Source organism: Cetorhinus maximus, chromosome 17 (assembly GCF_964194155.1).
Source record: "Cetorhinus maximus chromosome 17, sCetMax3.hap1.1, whole genome shotgun sequence".
NCBI lineage: Eukaryota > Metazoa > Chordata > Chondrichthyes > Lamniformes > Cetorhinidae > Cetorhinus > Cetorhinus maximus.
Window position 1 is genome coordinate 15395162 of NC_135895.1, and position 16993 is coordinate 15412154.

General features: G+C 44.5%; 1 protein-coding gene across 5 annotated transcripts in view; it reads right to left on the minus strand.

Annotated features, from left to right (window-relative positions):
* Positions 1-324: 324 nt before the first annotated feature.
* The window catches only part of kyat3.1 (kynurenine aminotransferase 3, tandem duplicate 1), a 63942-nt gene continuing 47273 nt past the window's right edge, over positions 325-16993 (minus strand). For all 5 annotated transcript variants that reach the window (XM_078560759.1, XM_078560761.1, XM_078560760.1 and 2 more), the window contains 4 exons: positions 16343-16529; positions 15295-15368; positions 1328-1414; positions 325-1171 (listed from right to left, as the gene is read on the minus strand). In XM_078560759.1, coding sequence (XP_078416885.1) covers positions 1121-1171; positions 1328-1414; positions 15295-15368; positions 16343-16529 — 399 coding nt within the window. In that variant the 3' untranslated portion in view covers positions 325-1120. The remainder of the gene's footprint in view (positions 1172-1327; positions 1415-15294; positions 15369-16342; positions 16530-16993) is intronic.

Consider the following 16993-nt stretch of genomic DNA (forward strand, 5'->3'; position numbering starts at 1 on the left):
AAAGTAAAAGGGGAAAGTTCTGTTCTGTAGGTTAAAGTATAAGTTGCCTACAAAAATAGCATTTAGTCAATAGTGCTTTTAGTGAGTTATAGTAAAAGTCTTAAAACATAAAATCTTGTGTCATCCTTTCAGCTATTCACTAGAAGTTCAAATTTCTTTTTTTAAAGGTTATTGGTCACGAAAGAGATTGTGGCAGGTAAGATATGGCAACTGAGTTTTGAATTAACTGATGGAGCCTATCGAGGGTGAATGATGGGAGGCTGACCAGGAGAGGAATATAGTAGTAATTGTGTCAACAACATAATCATCATGTGACCAAACAAAAACAGAAATTCAGAGTGTAATTAAATTAGACATACATTAATACATTCAAGAATGCACACAGATAACTGGGTACAATGACTATGAAATATAATTGTCAAAACCCACCTTCACTTTCCCTGTGGAGCGCACACTACATACATTTCAAATTGATTTATCATGAAAACCTTGAAAGACAGGGTTTGCTTTGATTCAAAAGAAAAACTCTAAAAATTAACTTGTATAAATGATTGCCAAATGATTCTCAGAAGTAACCAGAAAATGCAGTACCTCCCCAAAAATGACTGTAACTTGTGGGGTGAACAATTTTATCTTCAGTTCTTCTGCTTTGCTGCTACATTTTAAAGAAATAGACTCGATGTGGGTAAAGACAAACACTCCAGGGTGGATTTTCCAAGTCCTTCGCTGCAGCGAGTGGTACTGACATTGGAACATCAAGTTAAGAGTAGCAAAAACACAACTTGACGAAACGTGCAAAGTACCTCATCCTGCACGAGACCTGGGGAAATCCACTTTTATTTCAGTGCTTTCTATTTATGGAGAGAATAATATGATTGCCAGATATGTACCATATGGATTTCAGCACTGAAGTGTTATTATATTGAGGAATCACAGCAATCTCAATCACTACCAGGTGAAACCTCAAAGCTCAAATTGTATTTAGCAGGCTGCTGGTTCCTGCAATTTTTGACCTGTTCAATTCAGTGCTTTGAGGAAAGAAAAAGAGTTGAAGACTTCTGTATTAAAGCCAATACAGGTTGATATGTAGAGTTCTGCTCCTTTAGTGAAGTAATGGCTTTCACTTCCAGCCCCTCAGAATGGCCTCTGCCGAATCCAATGTGCTGTCTTGCTGTTTATAAAAAAGGAAACAGAAAGACAGTTTACATAATGTATTAGCTAGAGATGTGCATATACTTGCTTTTAGTACATGTTTCGTGAATTCCCAGCAGCGAGGTTGGTAAATTGACCAGGCCACCACTCTCAATGTGAAAACCAGTGCACTGACCTTGATAAAGCAGAAGCGAATGTACTTCTCAAAATTGCTCTTGGACTGGTCACTCACAAATGAGGACATAGGGATAGCTGCCAGTCGCTGAAAGAAAATGAAGATTCTAAATTGTAAACTCTCGTGCAGTGTACACAGATAAGCACAAGTCAAAGTTTAGCTTCAGATGCAGCTCCACGAATCTGTATAGTGATAACAGGTAAACAGTTTAATAATCTCAAAAGCAACCTATTATGGTGGTAAGGAAAACAAATCTATGATATATTTAAAATCTTAAGTCTGTGTGCATTCCCTATCAACTTTTATTCCATTGTAAATTTCTATATCCATATTACATGGCACCTACACAACAGAAAAAGGCCCTTCCACCTTATCGGTCTATACCTGTTTATACCCTTCATGAACTCCATCCCATTTATCTTTCCACTGTTCCCCCATATCTCCATATTCCCTTCTCCCTTGTGTATCCATATTTATATGAGTGCCTATGTTAACTTGTCATACTGTAATTACACCCTTACACTAGTGGCAGTGCTGTAATGTTTTGAATCTCCCAGTTTTGCACCTCCCAGTCATGCTTGATGTTTAGTTTATGAGGAGAAAGTAAAAATAAAAGAGGGAAAGGGAAATAAAATTAAGGAAAAATAAAACGGATATGGGGGCGGGGAGGAAGAATGAGGGGAATTGAAACAGGGAGAAAAGAGACTGGGACAGAAAAATTAGAGTGAGGAAAAAAAATCCAGATTTTAATTAAATTAAATGAAGTTAAAAGATTTGTGGGACTACAGTGAAAAGGCGGCATTAACGGAACTAACTGAGTTGCTCTTGCAGAGAGCCGACACAGAGACAATCTGAATGGCCTCCTTTTGTGCTGTAACCATTCCACGATTCCATAAGTGTTGGCTCCATATAGGCACACCACAAGACACAGCCAGAATGCAGATGGTTGATTAATTCTCATGATAATCACATTGAGAGACCGCACTGCTGTAAGGATTGACTTTACAATTTGTATAATGTAACTGTTCCCAAGCACTGTAATTTTCTGGAGAAATAAGCTTGCTTTTTAATCAGGAGACTACGCTGCATTTTCGGTCATGAGTTAATTTTTGCTGTGGTTTGGAAAGACTTTGTTTAAATAGAAAACAAAAACAGAAACAGAAATACCTGGAAAAACTCAGCAGGTCTGGCAGCATCGGCGGAGGAGAGCACAGTTGACATTTCGAGTCCTCATGACCCTTCAACAGAACTGAATTGTTTAAATAGATTCTGTTTGCTGAGTAAATAGACGCTGTGAGTCCTGCATCGTCTTTAACTCATTGACTAACATAGTGGTATCAATACAAAAAAGAACAAAGCCTCAATAACAGCTATGGGTTATCCACTGAGCATAACATTGTGCATGCAGTTCTGCTGGAGAGTCAGAGAAATCATTTAAGGCATAAGTGTTTATACCTTTACATAACTACCATTACCATCGAACTGGTTTCCCAAAGCCAGGAACGTTATTGATGACACATGTGATGATACATCCTGTGCTACTAGCCAAGCTGTTCCAGTACATCCACAACACCAGCTGGCATCTACTGGCAATGTATAGGTATGCTCTGTCCACAAAAAGCAGGGCAAATCCAACTTGGTCAATTAGCATCCCATCAGTTTACTTGATCATCAGCAAAATGATGGAAGGGGTCATCAACAATACTATCAAGCGGCACTTACTCAACAAGAACCTGCTCAATAATGCTTAGTTTAGGTTTCTCCACTCAGCTCCTGACATCATTATAGCCTTGGTCCAACATGGAAAAAAAGAGTTGGACTCCAGAGGTGAGGTGAGGGTGACTGCCCTTGGCGTTAAGGCAGCATTTGACCGAGTGTGGCAACAAGCAGCCCTAGCAAACTGGAGTCAGTGGGAATCAAGGGGAAAGCTCTCTACTGGTTGGAGTCATACCAAGCACAAAGGAAGGTGGTTGTGGTTGTTGGAGGTCAATCATCTCAGTTCCAGGACATCACTGCAGGAGTTCCTCAGGGTACTGTCCTAGGCCCAACCTTCTTCAGTTGCTTCATCGATGACCTTCCCTCCATCATCAGGTCAGAAGTGGGGATGTTCACTAATGATTGCACAGTGTTCAGCACCATTTGTGATTCCTCAGTTACTGAAGCAATCTATGTCCATATGCAGCAAGACCTGGACAACATTCAGATTTAGGCTGATAAGTAGCAAGTGACATTCGGACTAGGGGGTGGTGGGCCCGACTCCACCCTGCACCCGCCCACCCCTTCGAGGGAACATCACGGCATTTTGGGCACTTTCTCCTGAGGCAGGCACACCGAGCCAGAAAATTTCCCAACTTGAGCTCTGTACCTCAGAAGCAAAAGTCCAGCCTGTTAACTCTGTTTTTCTCTCCAGAGATGCTTCCTGACCTGTTGAGTGTTTTCCAGCATTTTCTGTTTTTATTTCAGGACTTCCAGCACCCGCAGTATTTTACTTTTTTATTCATATCTTTGCTTGGTAAGTAATATTATTAAAAAGCACTTGCAGTCAACCCAATATTTGGAAAACTGCACAGCAGCTGCTTTCTTGATATGGAGGTTCTTTATTTGAATTTGATTGAAAAACATTCCTCCACTTCTTTAAATATGTACAAAATGTGAAAAAGCTGAAATCCTGCACTGTAAGGGTTAGCCATGTATACAGAAACTGCAACAGAAGCTTTCTGTTTAAAATTGCACTGTCATCTGAAAAAAGAAAATCATCGCTCTCGGAAACCTCGGGCCCCGTCTGCACTTTTTGTCATCAACCATAAGACCATAAGACAAAGGAGCAGAAATTAGGCCATTCGGCCCATTGAGTCTGCTCTGCCATTCAATCATGGCTGATAAGTTTCTCAACCCCATTCTCCCGCCTTCTCCCCGTAACCTTTGATTCCCTTACCAATCAAAAACCTATCCATTTTGGTCTTAAATATACTCAATGACCTGGCCTCCACAGCCTTCTGTGGCAATGAATTCCATAGATTCACCACTCTCTGGCTAAAGAAGTTTCTCCTCATCTCTGTTCTAAAAGGTCTTCCCTTTACTCTGAGGCTGTGCCCTCGGGTCCTAGTCTCTCCTACTAATGGAAACATCTTCCCCACGTCCACTCTATCCAGGCCTTTCAGTATTCTGTGAGTTTCAATCAGATCCCCCCTCATCCTTCTAAACTCCATCGAGTATAGACCCAGAGTCCTCAAACGTTCCTCATATATTAAGCCTTTCATTCCTGGGATCATTCTCGTGAACCTCCTCTGGACCCTCTCCAGGGCCAGCACCTCCTTCCTGAGATACGGGGCCCAAAATTGCTCACAATATTCTAAATGTGGTCTGACCAGAGCCTTATAAAGCCTCAGCAGCACATCCCTTCTTTTATATTCTAGTCCTCTCGAAATAAATGCCAACATTGCATTTGCCTTCCTAACTACCGACTCAACCTGCAAGTTAACCTTAAGAGAATCCTGGACTAGGACTCCCAAGTCCCTTTGCACTCCAGATTTCTGAATTCTCTCCCCATTCAGAAAATAGTCTATGCCTCTATTCTTCCTACCAAAATGCATGACCTCACACTTCCCCACGTTGTATTCCATCTGCCACTTCTTTGCCCATTCTCCTAACCTGAGCTAGCTGAAGGCAGTCAAAAGTGAACTATATCAGTAAACAATCTTTCAATACAACCATGTTAAGTTCATAGGTTTATTGGCGCTTGAATGGTTATGCACAGTTCATTATGGAAAGCCTCGTCATCTCCATGAACATCTATAATCAGATTGTATGCTAGCTTAAAAAGGCTTGTATGTCTTAAACCCATGTCGCAGGACTCCAATAAGGGTATAAGTGCAAGTAATGCTATACATTCATTTAGTTATGTTTCTAGTATGTCACTTGTCAAGAATCCTTCGCCAAAAGATTCACCATTCCCCACTTACTTCCTTCTCCCACACTCTGTTCTTTTCCTACATCAGTTCCTCTTTAGCTCATCATCTTACCCTATCCTCTCTTCTGATAATGATTCCACACCAGGTTCACCAGCTTTCTTCAGATCACATGCTCTTATTGTGCATATCCTCTATCACTCCCACACTGCAATGGCTCAATCACTGCATCTTCATCCTCATGCTGTCCTTCAGTGCACCGGTGAATTATCTTGTTTCTTTCAGCTTATCAAAGACAGTTTCTTCACAGGCTTCCTTCCTCATACAATTGTCTGCTCCTAAAACATCAATCTGGCAATAATTACCTCAAGATTTAAAAAAAATTAAAACCCTATGGGTCTGTGGGCGGACTCATCGCAGATTTGCATCAAGTGCAGCAGTGGGTGGGTAAACGACTTTTTACCCACTGGACGTAATGGCGGCTTTTCACACCGTATCGTCCCAAACCCACCGCATTAATCGTGGATTCTCAGGAAACATGCTGTTTCCATGGCGGGCAGGCTCTCATTCGCCTGCCATGACATCGCCTCGTCGCTTCATCACACTGGGCACCATATTTAAAGTGCACCCACACCCACACCTCTGAGTGCTTCCAGCCCATGACTGCTGCACGGAAGACATGGCCCCGATCGGCAAGAACACTGCAGTTCCCAAGTTCAGTGACGCGTCCCTCGAGCGCCATTTGGATGCAGTGAAAGCCTGCCATGATATCCTCTACCTCTGCACTGGCCACATGATAGGCAGCAACATCACTAATCCAGCATGGGAGGTGGTGGCAGCAGAGGCCAGCATCAATGCCCTGCAAAAGAGGACAGCTATTCAGTGCCGCAAGAGGATGAGTGATCTCCTCCGTCCCACCAGGATAAGTCATTCTTTTCATCGCTCTCAACTCACACACTCACAAACCCATCACACATCCACAGGGGCCTCACTCACTGCCAGCTCAAGGGACATTGTCATTGACTTTCTCACACATATCTTCATTGTCCTCTCCCGTCCACTGGACCACTCACCACCCACACATGTCAGGCATACTTATCATTTGGCCTGGCAGGCATCCTGATACACTCTCTCCATCTCTATTCATGCAGGACAAGCTGGCACACAACAGGGAGAGGTCACAGACTGGTGGAGGAATGCCTGAAATCAAGGCCCACATCAACTTTGAAAACAGAGCTTCCAGCTGGCTGGCGAGGAGCTGGACCATTCCTGTGCTGATGGTTAGGTCAGCAGTGCTCTACTAAGTGAAGATCCAGCAGTGAAAGATCCATCAGACAACCATGCTGTGAGTGGTGTGTCCTATTTCACAGGCCACTGCCATGCACTAATTACCTCCTTCCTTTCGCAGGCACATCTGGGAAACAGCCAAGAGAATCCATGACCCAGGGCCTCCAATCAAGCCCCGAGGAAAGCTCAGAATAGGAATCCACTGAAAACTTCCCTGAAGATCCACCACAGCGCTCACCCACACCCTCCACCAGTGCAGAGACACACACCTCACTGGGACCTAGTTTTAGAGTAGCCTTGGGATCACAATCTGGTGAGCACATCACACTTTCTGATCCACAGCAGACAGCGGTGACAGGGACTTCCCATGTCTCCGGCACTCGGAGGACTGCTGGAGGTCAGAAATTTGCTGAGTCAATGTCAGGTGACGAGCCTCTGGACTCGGTCACTTCACAGTTGCTGGAGCTGCAAAGGCGAGCTCGGGAACATTAGGAAGGGATGTCCACTGCACTCCTCAGATTGCAAGGCACGATGGAGGAGTCCGTCCACCTTCAGGTTGAGGTGATAGCACCGGCACACCAACGCACGGAGGTCAACACTGGTAGGATGGCGGCCACTATGGAGACCTTGGTCTAGGACGTCGTTCCTGCACTGCTGCGTGGACTGAACTCCATTATCAACACCATAGTTGGCCTCTAACAGTGTGTACGTAAGACAGGTGTGGGGAAGGCCACTCTCATTCCAGCCATCCCTACTCTTCAAGGATTCAGCCAGGGGCCCTTGGGCACCCACAGGGAGGAGGATCAGCAGGTGTTCCCCCCAGGCCATCCATCCAGGTGACTCGGGGATAGGACTCTAGCCTATCTGAATCCCCTCTTCCTGTGACCTCAGCAGCTCCAGCTCCACAGCTCGAGGAGGGTGCCAGTGCCACATAGCAGGACCCCGAAAGCAGGCCGGGGCCCTCCATGTCTCGGCCCTCCAGGTGACGCCCGCCAAGTTCATCACAGAGAGGGCGGCGCAGTCAGCAGGCTGCCTCCACCTCTGGTGTGGATGTCCAGGGAGCACCAAGACATAGTGGCAGGTTAGGACAGTGCAAAGGCTTCATTGCCGTCATCATCGTCTTCGAGGACCTCCTTACTCCCATCACCGTTGATGTCCTCCTCATCAGAAGAGACCTCCAGCTCCTGCATCTCCTCCACAGCCAGCTCCTCTCCTCGTTACAACCTGGCGCTGCAAAGGTTGCAGCAGGCAATGACGATGTGTGACACCCTCTGTAGACAATGTTGCAGGGCTCCACCAGATCGGTCTGGGCACCGGAACCTCATTTTCAGCATTCCGATGATTGCTCCATCAAGTTGCGAGTTGCAGCATGAGACTCGTTGTACCTTCGTTCTGCTGCAGTCGGAGACCGATGTCATACAGGTGTCATCAGCCACATGCTCTGCAGGTAGCCCTTGTCCCCAAGGAGCCAACACTGCAGCCTCTGTGGACCCTGGAAGATGTCAGGGATCTGTGACTGACTGAGAATGTAAATGTTGTGGACACTCATTGGAAACAGTGTGCAGACCTGCAGGATGCCTTTGTGGTGGTCCCACACCCGCTGCACATTCAGCAAATGGAAGCCCCTGTGGTTGACATAGTTGACCCCTTGTCATGACGGAGATCTGAGCGCCACATGAGTGGACGATCACACCCTGCACCTGTGGGAAACCCGAGATCTGGGCAAATCCAATCGCTCTTGCATCCTGGCTCTCTTGGTCCCGGGCAAAATACACAAAGTTGTGTGTCCTCACAAAGATGTGGGTGGAGGCGAGTGATATTCCACAGACATCACCTGTGGAGCCCTGAAAGGAGCCACTGGCATAAAAATTTAGCGCCACGGTCACTTTCACGGTCACTGGAAATGGATGCCCTCCATGTCCCCGTGGCGCCAAATCTTGCAGAAGCTGGCAGAGGTGACCGACCAGTTCCCCAGACATGCGCAATCTTCCGTCATCTACAGGAATAAAAGGTAGCTTATATAGGTGCTGACCAATGACGGCTCGCTGTGGCTTTTCAGCAGTGTGTGGGGGAGCCCCAGCGCCCCTTCCTGAGAGTGCTGTTCTTTCCTCTGCACAGCCACGTGCCTCTGTTGCTCTTTTCTCTGTCGTCTCCACTCTCTGTATGCCACAAAGCATATGGCTAGTTCACCAGGCTTCATGCTCCTAATGTACTTCTCCTGTACGATGAAAGAGAGAGACGCATGGGTTAGCTTGGGTGTACTAAGAGCCTGTCTTGGTTAAGTCTGAAGGCCCCTTAATGCATCTGGGAGAGTGCTGGCTACCACTTGGATGGCCAGAGTTTAGTGTGCTGCATGGCTGCCCGAAACCCCACCCACCTCCGCCCCACTCCACCTGACCGATTGGCAGCAGCTTTGCCCATTGGATTGCATATTGCACTCTCAGCTCAGGCGCAGGCATTCTCCTAACCCACACTGCAAGGCTGCACTGTTAGCTTGAACCATGGGGGAAACTGGTCCAAACTGGGATGATGATATTGCAAGGGGCTGTGAGGGCCTCCACCAGTGACTGCTCCAGTTCCAACTTTAGCAAGAAGATTGTGCAACATGCCCAGTCGTCTAACTGTTCTGTAGTCCATCAAAACACTCTTTGGCTTGCAGTCTGTGCCCAAGGGGTGAAAAGCTCTGGAGCACTTTGTGGCTGTTACGAAAGTACAATAGTTGTCATAATATTATTGAGATTTATTATAAAAGTAGGTTAATAGTGGGGTTTGGATAGTTTCTGTGTGTGGGATTTAATTGAATTGGAGACAGCTGGTCTGGAGTCTTTGACTCATCAAAAGAAGCTAGGCTTGAAATGCTAAATACGTAAACATGGCTGAAATCTTAGAATGTAAGGTAATGAGAATTTACATTGTTAGATAAATCAGGGCAGTTAGAATTTCAAAGAAATGGTAGGATGTTTACATCTAGCCAGAGAAGCTGGGCTAAGCAGTGTGTTTATTTTTCCCCATGGTTCATATTAGCACCATGAAAAGATTTATATTGTGAGAAAGGTAAAGTTCCAAAGACATATGGGAACAATGGAATTTACATTAAAAGGGAGAAACATGTATAAAGGAGATTGAGGCTGTGTGTTAGGGAAGGCATTAAGATCTACCAGAAGTGTGAGAAGCCTGCGGTATTTATGCATGAAGCCTGCTGTCTATAGAAACCGAAGCTGGAAAAACCCACTTTGAATTCTACTGTCCAGGGTATTGTGTTGACTTGCCTGGATCTGTTTAAAATCTATTTATTTTTACTGTTGCCTTAACATTGGCGTAACTGGAAGCCAGATTAATTAGGGGTTTTTGGAGTTATTATAGTAGTAATTTGTAGACCTATGTATGTATGTATGTGCTTGAGATCTTTTCTTTTATTAATAAATGTTTAATTAGTTTTTTTTAAAAATCTCCGAGCTCTTGATGGACTTATTACTTCTGAATTCAGTGCACACATCTTGAAATAAATACAAATCGCAAAACCCTTGTGATCGCGTGATCAAGTTTCCCTCATGGATTTGATACACCTGGCACACATCATCTGCCATGTCATAACTGTGGCATTTGCATGCCTCTGCATTGCTTGAGTGGGCAGATAAGCTAGAGGCTGACTCCAGGCATGTCAATGTGGCTGTGTCTGAACAGTCTCAGCTGCAGAGGAATAGTCATTTTGTTCAAGTTTCCCTAACATATGCCCCCCAACCCCACACTACCTTCAACCGCAGGGCAACCCTTGTCCCCACCCACGAGTCACCTCAACTGCAGGGCAGCCCTTGCCCACACGCCTCCATTGCGCTTCAACCTTGAACGCTGCGCAACATTACTGTGTACTCACTTCCGAGTTCCCCTCAAAGTGCCGCCCGCCAAGTGCATACCTTAAATATGCTGTTGTGAAGGGCGGGCGATCCAGCGGTGGGGCGGGGGGAGAATGATTCTGGTGGGCTGGCCTTATAATGATATGCAGATGTATTACAATGAGGTTCCCGACGTCCAATGGCGGGAAACGTGGCCCACCATCGACAAGCTGAGCAGATGACTGCAAACTGGCTTCATGATGTCGTGAAACCGATTTTTGGCCTTCTTGCCATGTAACCCGCTCGCACTGCCCAGCATGCCCGGCACCAATGGGAATGGATGATTCCGCCGTGTGTCTTTCACCTTAGTTTACCAATTTAAAATGATACAATGTGGCAAATGTAGTTCAATGTGGGGAAGTGAGTGGTCATCCCCTTTGGATTCAAGTAAGATATATTGGGCTATGTCCTTAGTGGTGAGAAGCTAAGAACTGTGGAGGAGCTAAGATCTTTTGGTATCCATGCACATAAATAAAAATTAAAAAGGCCAATGGAATGTTAACCTTTACCTCAAGAGGCTACAACACAAAAGGGGAGGAAATTGTGCTTCAGCTATACAGAGCATTGGCCAGTCCTCATCTGGAGTACTGCGTTCAGTTTTGGACATTGCACTCCTGAAAGGATATACTGGCTTTGGAGGTGATATGTTGAAACTTCAGCAGAAGGCTGCCAGGGCTCAAAAGGTTTAAACTTAGTGCTGGGCCATTCAGTAGTGAAATCAGGAATGACTTTCTCCTCACAAGGGTAGTGGAAATCTAGATCTCTCTCCCAAAAAGGCTGTGGATACTGGGGGTCAAATTTTCAAGACTAAGATAAATAAATTTTTGTTAAGTTAGGCTATTGAACATAGGAGCATATGAATTAGGAGCAGGAGTAGGCCACTTGGCCCCTTGAGCCTGCTCCACCATTCAATAAATCATGGCTGATCTGATCATAACCTCAACTCCACATTCCTGCCTGCCCCTGATAACCTCTCACCCCCTTGTTTATCCAGAATCTATCTAGCTCTGTCTTAAAAACATTCAAAGGCTCTGCTTCCAACACCTTTTGAAAAAGAGACTTCCAAAGATTCACGACCCTCAGAAAACATTTCTCCTCATCTCTGTCTTAAATAGACGACCCCTTATTTTTAAACAGTGACCTCTAGTTCTAGATTCTCCCACAAGAGGAAACATCCTTTCCACATCTATCTTGTCAAGACCCCTCAGAATCTTATGTGTTTCAATCAAAGCACCTATTACTCTTCTAAACTCCAGCGGATACAAGCCTAGCCTGTCCAACTTTTCCTCATAAGAAAACCCATTCATTCCAGGTATTAGTCTAGTAAACCTTTTCTGAACTGCTTCCAACGCACTTACATCTTTCCTTAATTAAGGAGACTGTGAGGGACTAAGACCTCACCCTGTATATATTTTTTAAATAAAATATATAGAGATATGCTGATTGCTGTCTCTAAAAATTTCAAACCGGACAAAGGCCTGAAATGGCTGAATCTATGTTTGTCTGTGACCCTGAACAAAAAAAGCTACCTGGCAATGTCGGGGAAACTCGCACATCATTATCCCTGAAGAGCTACTAATGACCCCCTGTGGGCTGCACAGACTAAATTCAAGGAGAGCTATGCAAAGGCCACCTGCATTTCATAACCAACAGGAGTCTGCTCGTCTGCTAAGGCAAAGGGCCAAGCAATCTTCCTTTCAATTTGTAATGATTGAGATATTGAATAATCTTGGAGACCCAGGCAAGGGATACACATCTTTTGTCAAACACAGTGTGGAGAGGTGGGAGTCATGTACATGGGCCTCTGGCTAGTGGAACCAGTAATATTGCCTTGCTGAACTGTAAAGTTTCAGTCTGCCTTTTTATCATCTAACTAGCAGCCCCACAGACAAGGGGCTGAATTTTTCCGTCGGCGAGCAGGGGGCGGGGCCCGCTCGCCGATGCGAAAATGATGCGGGATGGCGTCGGGGGGAACCCCCGACATCATCCCGCCCCATTTAAATCTTCAGGAAGGCGGGGGCACAGCAAAATCAGCTGTCCACCCGCTGACCTGTCACTGGCCAATTGAGGCCATTGACAGGATAATTAAAACAATTAAAGGACCTGCCCGTCCAATCTTAAGGCTGGCGGACAGGCCAGGAGCCCCAGCGGGCTTCTGAAAAAACATGAAACCTCATCCACCAGCGGAACGAGGTTTCATGAAGGTTTTATAAAAGTTTATTAATGTTTTTGTGAAATTTATTAACATGTCCCAGCTCATGTGACATTGTCATATGAGGGGGACATGTTAATGATTTTTTTATTTTTCTACTTTTAAAGTTCGAAAAACTTTCAGCGATCTCCCTGAGGCAGCACTTAGCCTCAGGGAGATGTGCGCATGCGCGAAAGAGCGCACTCTCGAATTTGGGGATTCCCCCCACCCCACCCACACAGGAAGTGCATCGCGCTTCCCGGCAGACATCACGCTGGGCAGGCCTGAATTGGCCCTCCCACTTAAAATGGTGGCGGGGCCCGCTTTTCCGGCAGGGATCGGCTCCCCACCCGTCGGAGATTGGGTCGAGCCCGCCCACCCGACAGGCAAAAAATTCAGCCCAAGGAATTCTGGCCTAGGTTGAACAACTGGCCCCATTGACTTTTTCTGCTGGAAATTTTGTACCATTACCAAGACAGATTCATCTCTGCATGCCTATCTCATCATGTGAAGTCAACACCATTGGAAAAGTGAATTATCCAGCATCAGTTTTCAGCTCACGGACCCCCATGAAGGAATACCTCATTGGAATTTGACTCTGGATCTTGGGACCCATGTGAAACAATATTTATTTTCTTTCTGGCCTCTGCACTATAAATCTTTCTTTTCTCTATCCTTCTTTTACTGTATTAATGTAAAGGAGGCAACATTGTGACCCTCCTCCTGCATTTTGAGTGTGTGTATATAAACTAACCCTTTGAGTTCATCCCATCTCGAGGTTGCTGTGGGATTATTAATAGAAACTTTTATTACTCCAAAACTAAGGGGTTGAGAAATATGCCACCACTTATAAAGAGGGAAGCAAATCAAAAACACTTTTCTGTTTAAGGATGGGTGGTGAGAGAAGAAATTAGTGCTGCTTAAATTAACCGCCTCTTGTCCGTAACGAGACCAATACTGTACACAGTATTCCAGATGTGGTTTCACCAATGCCCTGTATAACTGAAGCATAATCTCCCTACTTTTGCATTCAACTCCCCTCACAATAAACAAAACATTCTATTAGCTTTCCTAATTGCTTGCTGCACTTGAATACCAACTTTTCACGATTCATGCAGTAAGACACCAGATCCCTCTGCATCTCCGAGCTCTGCAATCGCTCACCATTTAGATATTATGCTTGTTTTTATTCTTCCTGCCAAAATGGACAATTACACATTTGCCTACATTATACTCCATTTGCCAGATATTTGCCCTCTACTTAACCTATCTATATCCCTTTGTAGCTTCCTTACGTCCCCTTCATAACTTACTTTACTACCTATCCTTGTGTCATCAGCAAATTTAAAAACTATACCTTTGGTTCCTTCATCCAAGTCATTTACATAAATTGTAAAAAGTTGAGGCCCCAGCACTGATCCCTGTGGCCCACCACTCGTTACATCTTGCCAACCAGAAAATGACCCATTTATGCCTACTCTGTTTCCTGTTAGCTAGCCAATCTTCTATCCATGCCAATATGTAACTTCCTTCACCATGAGATTTTATTTTCCACAATAACCTTTGATGAGGCACCTTATCAAATGCCTTCTGGAAATCTAAGTACAGTTCATCCACCGGTTCCCCTTTATCCACAGCGCATGTTACTTCTTCAAAAAACTCCAATAAATTGGTTAAACATGGTTTCCCTTGCATAAAACCATGTTGACTCTGCCTGATTATCTTGAATTGTTTCAAGTACCCTGCTATAACTTCTTTAATAACAGCTTTTAACATTTTCCCTGTGATACTTTGGGGGAGGCGATGGCATAGTGGTATTGTCACTGGACTAGTAATCCAGGGTAATGTTCTGGGGACCTGTGTTTGAATCCCGCCATGGCAGATGGTGGAATTTGAATTCGATAAAAATCTGGAATTAAAAGTCTAATGATGACCATGTAAAAAGATTTGCTGGCCTACATGTGACTCCAGACTCTTAAATGCCCTCTGAACTAGGATGGGTAATAAATGCTAGCCTGGCTGGTGACACCCACATCCCATGAACGAATAAAAAAAAATTCCCTTTTAACTTTTTCCCTATACTTATTAAGGGATGTAAAATAAAGGACAGATCAGACATTTGGCTCAATTGTTCATATGATTCAGGTGGAAGGTGGAAGGGAAGCAATAATCAAGTTCATGTCATTCCTATGGCTTGAATTCCCAAAGCTGAGGTGCAATAAGAAGAATTTGCACTTATCTATCATCTTCACATTCTTAGGACATTCCAAGGTGTTTCACGGTAAATGAGATACATTGAAATGTTGTCACTGTGGGTAGTAAAGGCAAACATGACAGCAAGGTCTCATGACCAGCAATGACAAAATGATGAGATAAACTATTTTAGTGTCAATTAAGGATTAAGCATTGCCCAGGATAAGAGAAATGCCCTAATCTTAATCGTTCTGTGGCCTCCTTTATGCCCACCTGAGGGCTGACGGGGTCGCAGTTTAACGTCTTACACAAAAAGACAGCACCTGCGACAGTTGAGCATTCCCTCAGTAAAGCATGATGGAGTACCTGCCTAAGTTTTGTGCTCTAGTCTCTGGGAGGGGTTGGAACCTACAACCTTCTGATTTAAAATCAGGGTACGCATTGACATTAATCAATATGAAAACACTTATATCCTTGAAATCAGGTTGACCATACCTTGTTTTTAATCATCCACTTCACAAATAAGTTATCATAAGGCTCATTTCCTTCCATCTTGGAGACGTCCACATCTAGAGGGAATGTTATGCAAAGGATTAGAAGGGTTAGCTAACTTAAGGATCAGGTATGAAATGTTTCAGGTCTTGGTGACTCAGTGTCATACAGAGCAATGCACTCATTGACCAAACAATCCCAGAGTTCCAATACTCTTTAAATGAAAAAAAAGTTGAGTATGTGCCAAAAATGTCTTCCTTCTTGCCTTCATTATCCACTGCTGAAGGTGGCCACTTAATCACAACACAATTCTACATGCTCTGAACGCTCACCGTGGTAGACTATTCAACTACTTTGGGGCATCACCACCGTGCAGAATACTGCCCTGATCCACCCAAAATTCACACTCCCATTTTTCCAGCATCAGGGCCAGGAACCATGAACTCTGTCCTTGCTTAGAGATCAAAAGATCATTCAATGACTGCCCCAGCTGAGATCTGCCAAACCTGCCCACACCAGGGATCTGACAAAAACCTTGGTTTACATTGGTGAATAAACCATATTTAGTTCTTGACTGGAACATTCGCAGTCTGGCAGTTTTTGTTTTAATGTCTTACAGCACTTGGCAACAGGCCCAGTAAATGCTGTGAGTATTTCTTTGGCAATCTCATGACCACTTCTGATTAGTCCAATAACGAAGCAAAGTAGTAAGCAACTGCCTACTGACAAACTCGTCTGCATGCATCCTTGGATCACTTTCAAATCAGAACTGTGGACCCATTTATCCTCCACCAAGTCTCTAATTTGTTGAGTCTAAAGTCAGACTTGAATATATGGTGGGACTAATCCAATTTTCCATTCATAACAAAACTCCTCTATTACTTTAATACATCATCCAAGAAATGGAAGGAAACAGCTACGTGTCCCAGCTGGCACCAGCACAGGATCTAGGTACACAAGCAAAGCTCAACAATGGCGTTGAGTTAATGAACAATCAGTGCTTTTTGGTGCTTTAATTGCAGGAGGGGGGTAAAAGAGGAAAAGTACTTACTTAGAGCTGAAATATCAGCAATCATGAAGTATCCGCCTTCAGGGATAACCGGCCTCATCCCAGCAGCACAGAGAAACTTCACCATGCGATTCCGTTTGACTTCCAGTTCACAAGGTAGAGATAGGAAGTAGCATTCTTGCTCCTTAAGGCGGACATGCTCCTTCCGAATCCCTTGGGCAACAGCTTCCTGCGCGATGGAAGACAGACAGCTTCAGTCGGTGTGCTTTGCAACTTTCCAAATAGACCCAGGTTTACAGCTATTCATAGCTCATAAAGATTCAGTGCAAACATTACACAGGATTTACAGCGCAGAAATGGTCTATTTGGCCCACATGTACATGTGGGTGTATATGGCCATTGGAGCCTCCTCCCAACCCTCATCATCTTACCCCATCAACACAATCTTTTATTCCTTTCTCCCTGACGTACTTATCTAGCTTCTCCTGAAACACATCCATACTAGTTAGCTCAACTACTCCATGTGGTAGTGTGTTCCACATTCTAACCATCCTCTGAATAAAAAAGTTTCTCCTGAATTCTCTATTGCATTTTTAATGACCACCTTAAGTTTATATTGAAAATTATTAAACTCATCCAAACACAGCATACATTGGGTAAACATTATTGAAATATTTTGCTGCTGCGAAGCAC